The 18,352-nt window shown below is 53.5% G+C and overlaps 2 protein-coding genes and 1 long non-coding RNA gene across 3 annotated transcripts in view; all 3 read left to right on the forward strand.

Moving 5' to 3' along the window:
• The window catches only part of LOC107308609, a 7,132-nt gene extending 4,099 nt beyond the window's left edge, over nucleotides 1-3,033 (forward strand). The window contains exon 3 of the long non-coding RNA XR_001552857.2: nucleotides 2,666-3,033. This is a non-coding gene — a long non-coding RNA (uncharacterized LOC107308609). The remainder of the gene's footprint in view (nucleotides 1-2,665) is intronic.
• Nucleotides 3,034-7,461: 4,428 nt separating this feature from the next.
• LOC107308606 (olfactory receptor 52B2-like) lies at nucleotides 7,462-14,558 on the forward strand. Its single transcript, XM_015852609.2, has 2 exons — nucleotides 7,462-8,523; nucleotides 9,547-14,558. The coding sequence occupies exon 2, from the start codon at nucleotides 9,577-9,579 to the stop codon at nucleotides 10,549-10,551; it is 975 nt and encodes a 324-aa protein (XP_015708095.2). The 5' UTR covers nucleotides 7,462-8,523; nucleotides 9,547-9,576; the 3' UTR covers nucleotides 10,552-14,558.
• A 1,302-nt stretch (nucleotides 14,559-15,860) lies between these two features.
• LOC107308559 (ubiquilin-1-like) lies at nucleotides 15,861-17,939 on the forward strand. The gene has a single exon (XM_015852526.2). It carries the CDS (start codon nucleotides 16,133-16,135, stop codon nucleotides 17,723-17,725), a length of 1,593 nt encoding a protein of 530 aa, XP_015708012.1. The 5' UTR covers nucleotides 15,861-16,132; the 3' UTR covers nucleotides 17,726-17,939.
• The last annotated feature ends 413 nt before the right edge of the window (nucleotides 17,940-18,352 follow it).

Consider the following 18,352-nt stretch of genomic DNA (forward strand, 5'->3'; position numbering starts at 1 on the left):
CTCCCCTCTCCCCTCATTTTGTTAATTGCTGCAGCTTCTGGGTGATCCACTTTCTCTCTGCATCCAACTGTCTCAAGGTCAGATACATTTTGGAATTAATTCTCTCATTAGGAGAATCGATTTTTCCACGCTGCACTTATTTCATCTCCTCATTCCCTCCCTGCCATTCCCTGCTCTCTTCAATTCAGTCGCTGTGCTATGGGAAATTCACCTGCCAGCCTTCAGCCTGACCTCAGTCTGCAATTCCTGAGCCCCTTTGCTGCCACCTCCCGTACTGCTGTGTGAGGCTGCCATGGGCGCTGCAGGCTGCCCCGTTCCCAGAGCAGAGCACTTCTGCCAGACATGGGGGGCTTTGGGGGTCCCTGTGTGCTGTCAGGGGCTGGGAGCCCCCCCGCACCTCCCTCACCCTCTCTGTGTATTTTGGCTGCACACGACTCCTTTTGGAAGGGCAGGATGTGGTGCAGCTGATACAACACACAGAGAGGTGAAATGCATCATTAAGAGGCCCTTTCCTTGTTTTTAGAATCATACAATGCTAAGCTGGTTATGGTTGGAGAAGCCCTTTGGGATCCCACCCCCAGCCCTCCCTCCATGCCCTCATCCATTATCCATCAGTGCCACATCCCCACACACCTCCAGGGCTGGTGACCCCCCCACTCCTTGGGCTGCTGTTCTGCTGCATCACCACTGCCCTGAGCAGAAACCCTCCCCAGCACCCAACCCGCAGCTCCCCTGATGCAACTGGAGGCCATGCTGTGTATGTGCCCCTCCATGCAGCACCACTGCAGGGCACTTCCCATTGCTGGATGGGACATGGGGTATCCTATTTTCTTGGCCAGCAGCGGCCCCAGCCATGAGCAGCACTACTCAGGGTGATGAGAGGGGCAAGGCAGAGGGACAGATGTGTGCTCAGCATGGTGCAGAGCTTAACGAGTGAGGTGTCCCATCAGCTATAGGGGCAGCCAGCACGCTGTGTTTGCTCACCTACTGATAATTTACAGGGCTTTCAAAACAGAGCTTGTGCTCAGTGAGAAATATAAGCCACAGTGCAAAACAGAGCACAGATCAAATCAATAACCTGCCCAGTAATGAAAGACATTTCCTCTGCAGCGGGTGAGATCCAATAAACACTGCCCTGTGGGACAGCCCTGGCTCAGCACTGGAGCAGCTCCATCCACCTGTGAGCAGTGGAATGGGGCCTGCAGTGCTCCTGTATGACCACCCAGCACCAGCTGCTGCTCCATGCAAGCAGCATTTCCATTCATGCCTCCGTGTCAGGATGCGTTTGGTCAAGGTGTGCTGCTCCTGAGCTGCCACTTTCTTTGCCAGGTGCCATCATGCTCCCATCCACAGCATGACACACAGAGCTGCAGTGCCACTGCCTCCACCCGGAGCTTCAGTCCTTGGGGCTGACTTCTTCTTAGAGAAGTGCTCAGTGCCTGCTGGTGTGCAGAAGACATTGGATAATGCTCCCATACTTTAACTTCTGGCTGGCCCTGAAGTGGTCAAGGAGTTGGACTTGATAATCTTTGTAGATCCTTTCCAACTGTTCTGTTCTATTCTATCCTGTTCTATCAAGGGGAAATGGTTTCAAACAAGAGGAGAGCAGGTTTAGATTGAATATAAGGAAGATGTTATTTACGATGAGGGTGGTGAGGCAGTGGCACAGCTTGCCCAGAGAGATGGTGGATGCTTCGTCCCTGCAGACATGCAAGGTCAGGGCATGGGGCTGTGAGCACTGATGGGGCTGTGGGTGTCCCTGTTCATGGTGGGGAGCTGATGGACTTTAAGGGTTCTTTCCAGCTCAAACCATTCACTGATTGTATTATTCTGTTCTGTTCTGTTCTGTTCTGTTCTGTTCTGTTCTATTCTATTATATTCTTACTTACCCTATCCTATCCTATCCTATCCTATCCTATCCTATCCTATCCTATCCTATCCTATCCTATCCTATCCTATCCTATCCTATCCTATCCTTTCCTCTTCCTCTTCCTCTTCCTCTTCCTCTTCCTCTTCCTCTTCCTCTTCCTCTTCCTCTTCCTCTTCCTCTTCCTCTTCCTCTTCCTCCCTCTCCCCCTCTCCCTCTCCCTCCCCCTCCCCCTCCCCATTCTATCCTCCTCCCATCCCATCCCATCCCATCCCATCCCATCCCATCCCATCCCATCCCATCCCATACCATCCCAAACATTTATCAGTACAGAAACTGCAGCAGTATGAGTGATGGAGGCCATGTATGAGTCGCTCAGCACAGCATGAGGTTTAGCAGCTCTGTGTCCAAACTCAGATCATCTGCCCAGCACTGACCCCCTGCTCTGCTGCCCCATAATGTGCTGAGCCTGAACTTCCCACTGCTTCTCGGCCCCATGGAGCTCTGCCCCTCCTGTGTGCCCCCACCCAGGGCAGGCAGCTCCAAGGCAGGGGTGGCACAGAGTGGGGTGATACAGAGTGGGATGACACGGAGCTGGGATGGCACAGAGCTGTGTTCACTCTTCTGTATGTTGGATACCACTTTGTGTATTTCATTATCTCTTGAGGAATTTAATTTGTTAACTCAATTGAGTCTGGAGCTCTTCCGGCCACGGGGGAACTCACTGCCACTCAATGCTCCTTTCTCCTGCCCGCAGCTTTTGGTCTCAGTGTCCTCATGGGCTTTATTTCCACGCAGCTCCCGGGACACTCTCAGCCCATTGCCATCCATCAGGGGCACTGCAGCCCTCCCTTTGTTTCCTGATGCTATTGCAGCACTGCTGACGCACATGTGCTGCTGTTCGGTTCTCTGCGCTTCCATCACACGTGGCTCCATCTCATTTCTGAACGTTTCCATCCTCCACTTGAGGACCCTCAGCTCCTGTGCTCCCAGACCCGCAGCTGTGGCCACAGTTGAGCTCTGCTCATTGGCTGACAGACAGACAGACGGGCACTGAGCTGTACCTGCACCCCCGGGTCTGTCTCTGGTGGGGACGTCGCTTCCTCTGCAAGGGGATTATAGATAATACATTCTGGTCTAATTAAAATTTGCTGAAGTTATTAGGAGATAATGGCCCTGGCATTCTTTGGAGAGTGAAGCTTAACAGTCTGATTAGTGCATGATTAGATCTCTGCTGGCTATAAGAAATTTTGGATAGGATGAAAATCATGATACCTTCAGCTTTGCTGAACATTTAATTGTTGAAAACCACCAAATGTCCCCTCCAATGGGAGCAGGGATTGTGAGCACCTGGGCAATGGGGCCATGGTGATATCTCCTTCCTGTCCCCATCCCATCCCCATCCCCATTTCCATTCCCAACCCCATCCCCACTCCCATCCCTGGCCTTGTTCTCATCCCCATCCCCGTCCTCCACTCTGTCCCTGTCCTTCATGGGGAGTGAGGACAGCTGGGGCTGCCATGTGGACTGAAGGCCAAATGGGATGGGACCCGGCAGCACCACAGGACTTCAGATCCCATTATAGGGGCTGCTATTTATCCCCTAAGACAGACTGAGGACAGGATCCATCATGTCCTGGAACAATACCATCATCAGTACCTAGTCATCAATACCATAATCAATACCTGGCCTAGAGGGAGGTGTCCCTGCCTATAGCAGGGGGTTGGCACTAGAGGATCTTCAAGGTCCCTTCCAACCCAAACCATTCTATGATTCTATCTCCTGGGACAATATCCATCATCTCCTGGGAGGGTACATACACATCACCTCCTGGGACAGAGAATCATAGAGATGAAAGTTGGAAAGTCCATTAAGATTATCCAACATCATCATGGTCTCCCAGGACATCATCCATCATCTCCTGGGACCACTCCAGGCAGAGCAGGGTCGGGTGGAGATGTGGCACTGAGGGGTGCGGTCAATGGGAGCAGTGGGGTGAGCTGGGCTGGGCTCAGGGATCTCGGGGGGCTTTTCCAGCCTTCATGGTTCCGTGATGCTGTGACTGGATGAGTGGTGCTCAGGTGGACATGAGGCTTACAAAGGCCCCATAGGATCCCTCTGTAGCCCTGTAGATGGTTCCTGCTCTGCGCCACACAGACTGACTGTTAGTTAGGAGATAATGAAGTCAGAAGAGAGCAGTAAATGTTGGGGGGGAGAAATCAGATAAGGGCAGAAAAAGTGAACTGAGAACATTCCCCAGAACAATAAGATGCAGTGGTTAACCTGCTTAAGGAAGTGCAAAGGAGCAGCCATGGAAATGAAAACAAGTGGTGCTTGCAGCACCAGGAATAATTACAACAAAAGCACATGAAACCACCTCTGTTTCTGATAGCTTTGAGGTGGTTTTCTTCCTTGTTTCACTGATCTGTTCTTTTTGATCTTCTCTTGGAAAGCCAGAATTACAATAGAATCATCAGTGTTGGAAAAAGACCTCCGAGATCATCATGTCCAACCACTGACCCACCTCATCTAACCCAAAATGAGAGCGATCCCATTTCTGCCCTCTGAGGGGATGGGCTGGAGCCTCTGCTGGGACCCACGTAGACTGTGGGTGCATTGATAGATGGAGTGGTTCTACCATGCCACAGGAGGGCTGTTTGCTAAGGGAGCCACTGGGGACCAGGGGAGAGATGTTACCTGTGAGACCCTTCATGGGGTTGATGTGCACCACAGCTCCATCTCTATGCAGGTCCTTGCTGGGTCCTGGGGCACTGGTGAGGTGCAGGTGGCTGGGGCAGCCCAACGAGATCTGCCTGCCCTGGGGTGATGGCCAGAGTGATGGAGCTTTGGTATGGGTGCATGAGATGTGCAGATAAGGGCTCTGCATCTGGAGCAGCAGTGCTTCTCCCCTTGAAGTGCACTGCAGCACGTACCATGTCTGGATGGAGGGCTTGGCCTGTGGGCATCCATCCCAACAGCCATCAGGGGAATGCTCATCTTCCAGTGGAACACCACCGAGTGCACTGAGCAGCTGATGGAGCTGTGGCTGTTCCAATTCATTGCAGGGAAACTGAGCCTTTAAGGGTCCCTTCCTACTCAAACCTTTCTGTGTTTCCATGCCCCATTCCCTGACCATGGGTGCCTCCAGGGATGGGTCACCCAACACCTCTCCAACCTTTTCGCAGCTCATGGTCAGTGGGGCTGATAATTGTGCCATGGCAATTGGAGAGTGGTGAGGTTGGAGCAGAACGTGCTGCTGCTGGCATGACCCTGCCCAGCAACTTGGCTATTGCTGTGGGATCTCCACGTCATGCAGGGAAAGCTCTCAAAGGGGAGATGGTCCTGGGAGCAAAAATAGCATCTCTGGAGCATCCGTGCTGCTGCTTCTCTACATTTCTGTTCTCTTGACCTCAAGGCTGTGTGATGTTTGCTGTTGAGCTATCGTGAGCGGTGAGCACCGTGTTCTGCCTCCTCTCTTCTCCCAGAGAGAAAACACTTAAAGGTTAAATATATACTGGGCATCACTCAGTGAGTTCTGTGGTTGGAAATGCAGCCACAAAGCAAACATTTGAGCATGCGGAGCTGGGGGTTTCAGCTTTACCCCCCAGGACAGCTCAGCCCAGCCCTGGTCTGTGAGTGGGAGATGGCTCCTCCTGGGCACTTCTGTGTGAGCAATTCCCTTCCAACAAATGCAGCCAACTTGGTGATGTGGAGCTCAACTCTACGTGCCTCTCATCTCTTCATGGGACATTTCTTAGTGTTCTGCTTTGGAAACTGAGATGAAAGAACCAAGTCCAGTGGTGAAACGAGAGCTGAACTGCCGAGGTGCCTTTTGGAGTGTGTGTGCTGAGATCTTCCCCGTGGCTTCAGACTGGGCCCTGGGCGGATGCACTGGGTGTGGGGCAGGATCTATGGGGAGGGCAGTCTGCTCCCAAAGGTATTTGGCTTCTCCTCTGCTTTGCAGACATCTGGGCAGTGAAGGCATCAGGGAATGGCCTGGAGGAGGCAGGGGCCAATGACACAGCTCCTCCTGGACCTCCAGCGCTGCAGTGCTGCGTCTCACCCTGACCCACTGCTCCCGGTGTGGGGCGGTGTTTGTTTGGGTCCCACACGGACCTCATCGCTGTGATGGCAAAGTGCTCAGCCCTGGGGAAACGGTGGCTCCAAGCGGCTGTGGGTGAGAAATGCCAAAAGCATCAGCAGGGACTCGATGGAGCTCTGCTGTGCTGGGGATGCACCAGAGCAGAACCAGGTCTCATCCAGGCTGTGCTGTGATTTCTGCACCCACAGAGCGGGGAGAAAAGCATATGTTGGGAGGACGAGGACTGTGAAATAAACAGCGATAATTGCAGAGCCTTCAAACAATGGCACAATGGCTGTGTTAGCAGAGCTGGCAGCGCCGGCTGAACTGGGCCTGGGAATGCAAGCAGGTGATGCTGGGCAGGGAGCACAGGGTGCACACAGCCTGTGTGTCCCCACTGCCCTGCTGCAGGGGGGGCTTCACTGAGGAGGGGGAGGGTGAAGAGGGGAAAATAGCAGCAAAAAGAGGGGTCCCTCACCAGGCACTGCTCCATTGGGCACAGAGCTGCAGAGGTGCCCCGATGTTTTGCCAAGGTCCAAACCCAGCACCGAGGGTCTGTATTCAATGTGAGCACACACGTGTGTGCACTGTGGGTGGCAGTGATGGTGTTTGGGAACTGCAGTGCATGCTACACAAACAACCTTTCCCAGAGGAAATGATGAGGATCTGAATGGGGTTGTGCCACGATGTGCCTTGCAAACCTGGGGGCTGGCATCCTCTCCATGCCAGGCTGTGGAGCCCCTCGCCCTCCACATTCACCCCAATGGCACTCAGTGCTGCTGCTGCAGGATCACTCGTGGAAGGAGCCCAGTGCCTGCGCTGCGGCCCTGAAGCATTTCTTACCACACAGAGACCTCTAGAGTCCACTCCGGAGCACAAGGAGTTCTTCCAGCGTCCAAGACGTGGTGCCGGCCCCAAAGGGGCCCTGTTTCATGCTGTCTGTGGGTGTACAAAGGGTGTGCCCTGTCCTGTTGCCCAGACCTTTTATATATATATATAGTGATGCTGGATGGACCAGACCCAGCACTGACCCCAGCAGCACTCTGCTCGTTGCCGACCTCCAACAGACTGTGCCCCACTGTTTGTTTACTGGGGTGGGGTTTGATGTACATAGATGGACAGGGCTGCCCCAGAACCCATGAGGCAGCAGCAGCTCCAGCCCTCCTGGTGGGGCTGGTCCTCACAGTCCTGGTGTTCCCTTCCTGCCCATCCCTGGGCTTGGAGCTGTGGGGCACTGGTCCCTCTGGCAGCAGATCCAAACTGGAAAGTTACAGCAAACGTTGACAGGAACCTGAGCAGAACTGAGTGTGACTGGTACTGATGGTACAAGATGCAGAGCTGCTGCAGTGAGGGCTGGGGAGGAGATGGGCAGGAGAAGAGCAGGAGAAGGGCAGGCAATGAGTGGGCAGTGAGCAAGAGATGGGCAGGAGGTGGGTGGGAGAAGGGCAGGAGGTGGGTGGGAGAAGGGCAGGAGGTGGGCAAAAGAGAGGCAGGATGAGGCAGTGGAGCAGGGCAGGTGATGGGCAGAGAAGGCAGTGGAGCAGCACGGGGGGAAGCTCTCAGTGTTGGTGTGCAGCTGCTGGAAATACTGAGTGTATCTCTGCTGCCCACTTGCATTGGTTACACGTATACACATCATTGCTCTGAGCCTGAGGCTGTACAGCAGTGGAACCGTGCAAGAAATCACTGAATGATGGGCATTGCACTGCAAGCCAAGTTGTACAGAATTCATACAGCTCGGTTTCATCCAAGAAGAACACAATTACTCTCAATTTTTGGTTCTGGGTGGAAAGCAATCATCAGTTCACAGAGTCCTTATGACTGCAGGCTCGTTTTTCTGCTACATGACAGGATCTTCAACATGTCAGATGCAGGCAGGTGTTTTGAGATCATCTTTTAGTATTTTTTGGCGTCCTTCAGACAAAGCTGTCATTCCAGTTTCTTTATTTGGCCTCCATCTTGTACGTATAAATGCCTTTGCAATGACAATGTGTTATGAATTATGCAGGTCTGGTGTTCTGGTCAATGCTGGCCCAGACCAGCAGCTCAACCTGAGCAGAGAGCTCTGCAGCTGCTGTGCAGTGTGAGCGCACCAACGCGGCTCCGCTGTTTGCAGATCATTGACCATGGGTTGGAGTCGGAGGGAGGAACCTCTCCCACAGAGACAGAGTTAGAGCTGGAGGCTGCTGGGGAGGTTTCAGAGCACAAGAAGCCAACAGGCACCTGGTGGGATGGTGCAGGGCCCCCCAGCAGGGTGAAGCAGACTCAGTGTGCAGTGAATGGGAGCGCAATGCAAATGGTGGAGAGCAGGAAATGCCTTCACTCACCTGCAGGCTCACTTCTGGTTAATCTTTAATGCAGAGCAGTTTAAATGCCCACAGAACACCACAGCTCCTGCTGTGGTTTGGGAGGGGAAGGTTTAATTTAAACACAGCCCTTGGCCAAGGGGGGATTCACACAGCAGCCATTGGGGCTCAGCTGGGAGCTGGGCTGACCCTATGGGATGAGTTGTGCCAGCATCGGCGTCTGGGCAAGGATTCCTGCTTGAAAGGAGCAGAAAGCAGCGAGCTGACAGGTGAGAGAAGTCTGCTTCTGTACCTCTGAGAGGGATAAGGGCTCTCTGCAGTCAGCATGGGATGGCTGCAGTGCCTGGGATGTCTGGGGAAGTCCTGCACTCCTGTGCATGGCTGCCTGTGTTTGGCTCTTTGTAGCCTCTCTGGGATGGGCCAGGGATATAAAATGGGAGGATAAGGACAAGGGGGAATGGTTTTAAAGTGAGACGGGAGGTTTAGATTGGATCTTAGGAGGGGGTTTTTCATGCAGAGGGTGGTGACGCACTGGAACAGGTTGCCCAAGGAGGCTGTGGATGCCCCATCCCTGCAGGCATTCAAGGCCAGGCTGGATGTGGCTCTGGGCAGCCTGGGCTGCTGGTTGGTGACCCTGCACACAGCAGGGGGTTGGAGCTGGATGAGCACTGTGGGCCTGTGCAACCCAGGCCATTCTATGATTCCATGATTCTATGAAAAAACACTTTATATCATTTGCAAATGGATCAAAAAGTTTGTGTGGGTGGAAATAGAGGGGGAAATCTGTCCAGCAGAAGTTCAGGGGTGGTCACAACCCTCAGGGTGGTGTTTGTGTGTCAGCCTCACCCAGGACACCTGGCAGCATCAGAGCTGGTTTTATTCCTAACAAGGAGCTCTCAGAAGCTGACCCAACAGCTGGAGCCATTGTAGTGTTTCATCAGGTGGGGCTGACAGCTGCCCACTGTCCACCATAAAACAGGCCATGATGACTCTGTGTGCCTTCCTGTGACACCGTATGAGATGGAGAGCAGGACCCAACCTGTTGCACAGTTCATGTGGAAGGATGGAGATGTTTTTCTTTCAGACGCAGTTCATGAGGGCTGGTAGAAAAAGATGAATGGATTCCTCTGTGTAGCAAAATGCACCAAGTGAGGCCCTCAGCTTCAGGAACGGCTCCATTTGGAGACCAGCTGCAAAGAGGACGTTGCACACAGCAGCATTCACGTGTTGGTGGGTGGCCATGGGTTAACACACGGCATTATTTATCCTTCACTCTTTCCCTTACTAAGCAGAACTGGGCTGACACCGGGAGCAGCAGCACCATGTATGAGCTCAATGAAAGCAGCTTTGACCCCATCACCTTCGTCCTGACTGGAATCCCTGGCATGGAGGAGTCCCACATCTGGATCTCTGTCCCTTTCTGTCTGATGTACATCACTGCACTCTTCAGCAACTCCGTCCTCCTCTTTGTCATTGCCACGGAGCGAAGCCTCCACGAGCCCATGTACCTGTTCCTCGCCATGCTGGCTGTGTCCGACCTGATGCTTTCAACCACGACAGTGCCTAAAATGCTGGCCATCTTCTGGTTCAGCGCCCGAGAAATCTCCTTCGACGCATGCATTACTCAGATGTTCTTCACACACTTCAGCTTCATCGTGGAGTCGTCCGTCCTGCTGGCCATGGCCTTTGACCGCTACGTGGCCATCTGCGACCCGCTGCGCTACACGTCCACCCTCACCCCCTCGGTGATCGGGAAGATCGCGCTGACAGCCGTGCTCCGCGGCTTCTGCATCATGTTCCCTCCCATCTTCCTGCTGAAGCGGCTGCCCTACTGCGGGCACAATGTCATGCCCCACACCTACTGCGAGCACATGGGCATCGCCCGCCTGGCCTGCGCCGACATCAGGGCCAACGTCTGGTACGGGCTGACCACGGCTCTGCTGTCCTCTGGGCTGGACGTGGTGCTCATCGCCATCTCCTATGGGCTCATCCTCAGGACCATCTTCCAGCTGCCGTCCCCCGAGGCTCGCCTCAAAACCCTGAGCACCTGCGGCTCCCACCTCTGCGTCATCCTCATGTTCTACACGCCTGCTTTCTTCTCCTTCCTCACCCACCGCTTTGGCCACAGCATTCCAGGCCACGTCCACATCCTGTTGGCCAACCTCTACGTCGTGGTCCCACCGATGCTCAACCCCATTGTGTACGGAGTGAGGACGCGGCAGATCCGTGAGCGCGTGGTCCGCCTGCTCTGCCCTGCAGGGCTGTGTCCCCGTCCTGGCTGTGGGAGCCGCTGCTGAGGACAATGGGACACGGGATGGGGTCTGGAAGGCAGCGTGAGGTGTGGTGGCACTTCTCGCCTCGGGGTGATGGGTTTGTCCACGTGGCTCTGGAGAAGCTGGAGGGTTTCTGGATACTTGGGCTTGGCCCATCAGCCCCTTCATTGCTACTGCCTTCTCCTGGAGATGCTGCCCCTGAGTGCTCCATCCAGCAGCAATGGGACACACGGGTCAGATGAGGGAAATGTCCATTAAACCACAATGTCCGATACCGCACTCAGGACTCCACAGCAAACTGCAGGTAGACAATGGTGTCATAAATCCTCACATCCCATAGGGACTTTTTCTTTCTTTACAAAAGCATTTCACAGCAAACCAGTGCTCAGTGTAACGTGTGCATCCTTTCTTCCCATCCTGCTGTTTGATAGCCCACCATTTTGTTGCCATACATTCCATTTATCCTTCAACACCAGGAGAGCATTGTCCAACATTTTCTCACTCCTCACATTGGTCTACAGACCAGTTGTACCAGCCATAGTGTGTTCTGGTGGCAATCTGCCTCAGTGCAATGATGCAGAGTGAGCACCAGGTGTATCTGGAGCTTCTCAGTCCCTTGGAAGCACCTCAGCCATGGCTCTGTCTGCTCCCATCATGGAGGGAAGCACAGTGGTCCTTCCATCTGCACCCTTCCACCTGGAGCTCTGCATAGAGTTACTTAGGTGAGTGGGATTGCCCAGCTGTCTTGTTCTGACGGCGGGGTCCCTGTGGCCATTCTGGCTCAGTGGTTAAGTGCCACAATCTCCAATCCCCACAGGATGAAGCAGAGTGGAGAATGCACCAGAACCTGGAGACCTTTCTTTCATCTTTTCTTTGTGTTTTACTGGGTGGGGAGTTGAGATAAAGGCTTGCCTGTCCCCCCTGCATCATTCCTGCTCTCTGGTCCATGTTTTCTACCCCCTGCTTGGAGACAATTTTGTGCCTGTGTTGAGCTCGGGAGATTCCTGCATCCTGACCAGTGAAACCATCCTCATCTGGGCAGCAACCACAGCCCTCCTAATGCAGTGATCTGGGGGCTGTGTCTGGTGCTGATCCCTCAGTCCCACTCCCACAGCAGTGCCAGGAGCCGGGATGCTCTGCTCCATGTCAGCCATGAGACCCAAGGAACTGTGCTGTGAGGTGGTGCCAGGGGCATGAGATGGATTAGGATGAGACGGGCAGGGATACAGCAACCCAACCTTGATTCATTCCAGGCCTCCCAGTGACGCAAGTTCAAGAGAAGGAGAGAAAGAGATCCACTGTTTCAGAATTAAAAATAATACTAATAATTCGTGGCACTTTCATCACATTTCTTTTTTCTTTGTGGTTTCATTTTTTGTGTGTGCTTTCATCAAAGCTGGGAAGCCTGTGAGGGGCACAGCGGAAATGAAGGTCTGTGCACTCAGGGCTGTTTGCTTAGCAGCAGTGATAACAGAGCTGGTGGAAATGCTGCTTGTATTGCTGTTCTCAAAGCATTTTTGTATCTCTCTTAGCAAAGAGTATTTACAGAGAGCAGCCCACGTGATCTCTGATAGGACACTGCACTGTATCAAAAACAACAGGGCAGGAGAGCAAGCTGGTGTAGCCAGAGCATGAATACATTCAGGCTGCAATGAGATGCTTTGGGGTTTTCAGGGCTGTCACAGCAGCACGGACGTTGGGGTGAGATCCTGGGTGCTCGTGACTGCAAGAGGCTTTGCAGGGTCCCCCCAGCCCTGCCCAAAGCACGAGACAAACCCTTCTGCTGCAGAGGTTCTCCCAAAAGACTTCAGACCAGCTCGAGTGGCAGCTGACCCTCCATCCAGGTTCACTATTGAGAGACAGTTCAGCTCCATGGAGTCTCAGCTCTGTGGTTATTCCTGCTGCCTTCTTCTCTGCTTCCCTTTTGTTGCCTCTCCTTGCTGATGAACTGAGGGGTGCGCTTACCTCTAAGCACAGCAGCTGTTTGGCCACAAGCGTGTGTGCTTGGAGCACACAAGTTGGAGCCTGTTGCTGGGAATGGCCTCTCTTATCACTGCCCATCCAGGAGTTAGGGAGCAGTGGGACCGCGTGGAGCAAAAGCTGCGCAGGTGAGAAACAAAGCAATAGACCCAGCTTCAAAGTGCTTCCAAGCCAAGTATTGGAAAATGCACAGAGAAGAATTGCAACAGGACACTGGAGCAGGTTGCCCAGTGAGGCTGTGGATGTCCCCCGCCCGGAAGCACTCAAGACCAGGCTGGATGGGTTCACAGCAGGGATTCTGCTGCTCCTCTGGCTTTCCAGGAACAGCTGAACAGCCCCCAGCCCTGGAAGGAGGTGCTGGCTGTGCCAGGGCACAGATCTCATGGCAAAATGTCCTTGGGTCAATGAATCACCAGCTGGGCAATTAGTGCCCAAAGGGGCATGCATAATGGGGTATTAGCCAGTTGGTCGGAAAGATTTATATTCATAACATGGTTAAAATGTTAGCTAAATAACCTGCATGAGCTTGTTGTGCTTCGGGTGCTGAGTCAGGCTCTGAGCTGGGAGGGGGAATGCTCTTCAGCTTCATTGAGTGCTTCACTGGAGGGAGATGGAGCGCAGCACTCAGGGTGAACAAAGCCTGATGTGTTCATGTTCAAGTGCCACATTTACATTCATTTCTACTGCTGCTTTCAATAGTCCTTTATTAATTGTTCTTCATCTGCAGGCTGTAGTGAGTAATAAATTATAGTAGCAAAGCTTAATGATCTCGCTGCGTCTCAGTGCCGTCATCACTGTGTCTTAGTAAATGGTAATTAATAAAAATCCCCAGTGTGCCTCGTAAGTGGGAAGCCATAAATGGCACATCACGGAACTCTGTCCTGCCCTGACGTGTTTGAGGTCCCCAAAGGCCCCCAGAGGCCCTCAAGGGTCCTTGAATGTCCCTGAGGGTCCTTGAAGGCTCTTGAAGGTTGCCACTTTGGGGCCATGGCAGCGGGGAGGTTCTGGCTGCGGTTCCTCTGACCTCAGCACTCAATACTTGGCATGGCTGGGGTCTCTGCAGGTTTCAGGAGGAGAAGCAGTCCCATAAACACATTACTCTCTCCTAAAATTGGAAAGGAGACGAAATCAGCAGAAGGGTTTGCAGCAGGAATGTCCGCTGGTCACCTCGGAGCTCCCAGATTCCTCCCCATCGGGGATCACAGAAAGCTGGATCAGGTCCTGCTGTGAAGGCAATGGAGCGGCCCCTGTTGGCACCTCCATGGCCCAGGGAAGCCCCCGAGCGCCAGCAGGAGGCATCGACTGCACACGCATCACTGTGGTTGGGGTGGTGATGCCTCAGGTGGTTCACTGAGGGCACTGATTCACCCGATGCACTCCTTGGTGTACCCTTATCTCACTCCCATCTGCGCGGAGGGGCTGCCTGTGCTTTCACCTGTTGTGACTTAGATCATAGAATCATAGAAGCATGGACTCATAGAATGGCTTGGATTGGGAGGGATCTGAGGTTGGAACCAGATGATTTTTGAGCTTCCTTTCAACCAGAGCCATTCAATGAGCCTCTGGTTCTGTGATCTTGCCAGTTTTCAGCTGCAGATTGTCCCTCCCACAGCCTTTGGGAGCTGTGTTCAGCTGGAAGCCGTCAGGTCCAGATGGGCCACAGGAGCTGATGGGGCCACCAGACCCGAGGGTTCTGCAGGCATCGCCAAGCCCAGCAAAACAGACAAGGAAACCTGCTCCTCCTGCCCTGCGCCAGTGCTGAAATGGAGGAAGGGGATGATGGGAGAAACTGAACACCGCTCCGTTTGACATTAGCTCCAAATAACACAATGAAAAGGTGAATATGAGACAAATAACACAATAAAAAGGTAATAACGTAATCAATAGCAATCAGTGCCTATTTCTGGCGCTTAGTTTCCATAGAATCATGTCACTGCATTTTCCTTCCATTTTTGGGTGATTGATTTTCCTGATGACTGAACAGAACCGTGATTTTCTTATTGTGACAGCAGTCTGACATACAGCTCGCTGTGACAGACAGACAGACAGACAGGCAGCCAACAGCTGCTGGTGAATAAAGGCGGTGCTGATGGTGTCTGACTGACTGCAGCCTTGGTGTGAGCTGGGGAGATGCAGTGGCAATTGGACACAGCTCTGGCGCAGTCTGTGACTGTTACAGTTGTGCAGAAACAAGCACAAAATCATTGCTAACAAGGTTTTCAGGTGACACAAAGGCTGGCATAGCCAGGAGAGGCTGTTATACAGCCAGGTGGTGCAAAGTCATGCCTGGCTGTTGTTCCCCATCTGGGGGCTGTGGGAAGGAGCGCTGTGCTGGGGGCACTTTGGGTGGTGGTTGGCTTGTGGGTGGGTGTGAGGGCCCCAGGGTGCTCCCAGAGCTGCAGGGTGGTGCTGCCAGCAGTGGTGTGTGCTCACCTCGGGCTGCTCTCATGTTTTCCATGGCTGACTCCTCCATGGGGCTGTGAGCAGACCCAGCATAGAGATGGGGAGGTTTAGGCTGGATATAAAGAAGGAGTTGTTTACAATGAAGGTGGTGAGATACTGGCACAGTTGCCCAGACGTGGTGGTGTTCCATCTCTGGAGACAGCCATGGTCAGGGATTGGGGCTCTGAGCAATGAAGGCTTCAGTGTGGGATGGGGGAAAACATCTGATGCTGAGGACTGTTGTGAAGCCCTTGAGAAGGAAGAATTTGTACGAGTGAAAAAATGAAGCCAGATGCATCCTGATTAGAAGAGCCTTATTTTGAATAACGAGAATAATTGAGTGCAGTGAGAGGCTCATGAGAGCAACAGTTTTCCATCAATGATACCCCAATCTAGACTGTATGCGATGAGAAGGATGGAAGCTATTAGGTGCAATGTTGTTTCCCCAGTGAAATCCTTCAGTTTTGCTGTGTTGATACCAAGGACCATTCAGCATCTCCTCTCCTTCTTGAGTGCCACCAGCAGCACTGCTGGGCTCCCACTGAGGATGAACAGCAAGAAACCAGACAGAGGATGGCAAATTTCTTCCAGCAAACCCAGAGCTCAGAAGAACTCTTTAACCAAGGAGCTCCTCAAGGCTTCATCACAGAGCAGTGGGGTTTGGGTACGTTGCTTCCACCATATGAGCAACGTTTGAGGAGGAGCATTGGCTTTTGCAGCTAAATGTGGGAGAGGGTTTCTGTGAATGGTGCCGAGCGTGTTTGCATTGGGAACACAGAACTGAACTGAGCAGCCTCCACAAGGACTCTGCACAGCCTGAGACTCGGTTACTGGGGGTGGTGGAGTGAGGACGGCCCAGCTCATCTCCCATGGAGATGGCCCCTCTGCACCCACCCTGCTCAGTGTGATGTCACAGCACGGGGCCAGCAGTTCTAAGTGGGCAGGGACGATGGGGTGGTGAGCAAGTGGAGCAGCTGTGCCACATCTGGCTGGTATGTGCCCTCTGGTGCTGCAGAGAGAGGCGGTCCCTCTCTGTACCACCGCTCCCTCCCAGCCGTCACCATAACAGGAGGAGCCGCCCTCACTTTGGCTGGCAGCCGTTGCCCCCCCCGGCGCTCCCCACCTTCCAGCAGCTCTGCTACTTGACAGATCAAATCACAGCCCGGGTTGCAGAGCCACCATCATGTCAGACAACAAAGGGGAGGCAGCTGTAGCTCAGCCCACTGTCACCACAGATTCTGCAGATGTCATCAATGTGGTGGTGAAGACCCTGAAGCAGAAGGAGCAATTTGAGGTTGCTCAGAGCAGCACCATCCAGCAGCTCAAGGAATACGTCGCCACGCGTTTCCAAACTCCTCCAGATCTGCTGGTGCTGATATTTGCTGGGAAGGTCCTGAAAGACCACGACACCCTGAGCCAGCACCGGGTTTACAACGGGGCCAACATCCACCTCATCATCAGGTCCCCAAAGACACTGCAGGACAGCAAGGCAGACCAAGGAGCTGCAGCCGCCCTCGTGCAGCCTCCCAGCCACAGCAGTTCCAACTTGTTCCTGCAGAGCGCAGATGATCTGCAGAGCCTGATCTTGATCCCTCAGAACGTGCCGGGGCTGTTGAATTCCAGCCAGGAAATTGTGGCCCAGACCACAGAAGATCTCTTGTTGAAGATGATCAACTCGGAGCTGGACCTGAACGCCATCAACAACAACATGTTCTTGCTGGGCTTCCTCCTGGGGGTGACGGGCACCAACATCCTGGGGTTGGACTCGTCAGATGTGTCGGAGGTGGTGAGCAGCGTCCAAGGCCCCATTATGTCCATGGACAGCTTGCTGAGCCAGGTGGCACAAAGCGCCTTCAGGCAGAGCATCCTTTCCAATCCCGACCTGCTCAGTGATATCGTCGCATCCAGCCCCCAGATGCAGCAGCTGGCTGAGCAGAACCCTGAGATCAGCCGCATGCTCAGCAGCTCTCACGCAGTCCAGGACCTCCTGGAGGCCTACAGCAGCCCGGCTGTGATGCAGGAGGTGATACGGAACCACGACCTGGCCATGAACAACCTTGAAAGCATCCCTGGGGGGTACAGCATTCTGGAGCAGCTGTACAGAGAAATTGAGGAGCCCATCCTGGACGCGGTGCAGACACAGATGGAGGACACTGTGTTTGCTGGCCTGGACAGTAACCCAGCTCCAGGAGAAGCCAGGCTGCCCGCCTGCATTGAGAACCGCCGGCCGCTGCCCAACCCCTGGGATCCACAGCCCAACAGGGGCAGCAATAATGCCTTTGAATGGGAAGAGCACGTGGCCAGCAGAGGTGATAGTCTTCTTGAGATGAACCTGGATCCTGAAGAAAATGTGGAGCCCAGCCTGGGAGGGGTGCAGGGCATGGTGCAGCAGCTGGCAGAGAACTCAGTGCTCATGCATGACCTGAAAAGTGCAATAACAGATCCCAGCAGCCCGGTGCAAATGCTGCTTAATGGTGATCAAAATTTGAGTGATTCCCCACCTGAAAACCCAAACACAGAGCAACTGCCATTGGAGATGGAGAACGCAGAGATCTCATCGCTGCTGAGGAACCCCCGGGCGCTGCAGGCGCTGCTGCAGGTCCAGCTGGGGCTCAGCACCCTCCATGCTGAGGTGCCCGACTTCATCCTCAGCCTGAGCGAGGATTCCTTGGAGCTGGAGGGCATGGAGTGCTCATCTCAAGGCAGTGAGGTGGAGGATGTGAGCCTGGCATCAGAACAGAGTGAGGAAGAAGAGCCGGCAGAGACAGATGAGTAGCAGCCGTAGGCATCTCTGTGCTGTGGGCTTCCAGGACCAAAGGCCAGATTACATTCTGTGTCTGATAGGGGGGAGCAATCAGCACAGCAGCTGAGGTGCTGGGAAAGAACCTCCACCCAATGAGATACAGCAGCTGGTTTATCCCAGCAATGAAGCGTGGTTGTTGATCGTGTTTCAGTCTCATCACACATTAAAGGCAGCAAGGCACATACTACACTGTGTGCTGTAGCTTTCATCCATGATAATTAATTCCCTCTTAGCTGCAAGGACTTCTTGCATTCAGAACAAATAGAAATGAGGACTGTTCTGAAATGGGGAAGGCCCTCCCTGAATGTGGCGTTGCCTGTTCACACACAGAATCCAGATGTGCATCCAGGTGAAAACATGACAGCAAAGCCACCAGAGAAGGAAAAAGCACCTTTTAGCTTGTTAGGAACGGAGGTCTGGAGATGCTGTAGACAGAATGGTAAAGGGGCTCAGCTCCAATTGTGACTCCAAGACTCCAAAAGCCCATTTGGCACTTTGACCTTTTTATCCCCAGTACCTTCACAGTTGGGTTTGATGCACCCATTGTTGCACAGGTTTCTGTATTTTCCCCTTTGCTTTGCTGTGTGTGAGGAATTTCCG

The sequence above is a fragment of the Coturnix japonica genome, chromosome 1 (assembly GCF_001577835.2).
Source record: "Coturnix japonica isolate 7356 chromosome 1, Coturnix japonica 2.1, whole genome shotgun sequence".
NCBI classification, from domain to species: Eukaryota; Metazoa; Chordata; class Aves; order Galliformes; family Phasianidae; genus Coturnix; species Coturnix japonica.

Bases quoted from the DNA above. Each gene is read 5' to 3' on its own strand.
- LOC107308606 (XM_015852609.2), top strand. From the start codon at position 9,577: ATGTATGAGCTCAATGAAAGCAGCTTTGACCCCATCACCTTCGTCCTG.
- LOC107308559 (XM_015852526.2), top strand. From the start codon at position 16,133: ATGTCAGACAACAAAGGGGAGGCAGCTGTAGCTCAGCCCACTGTCACC.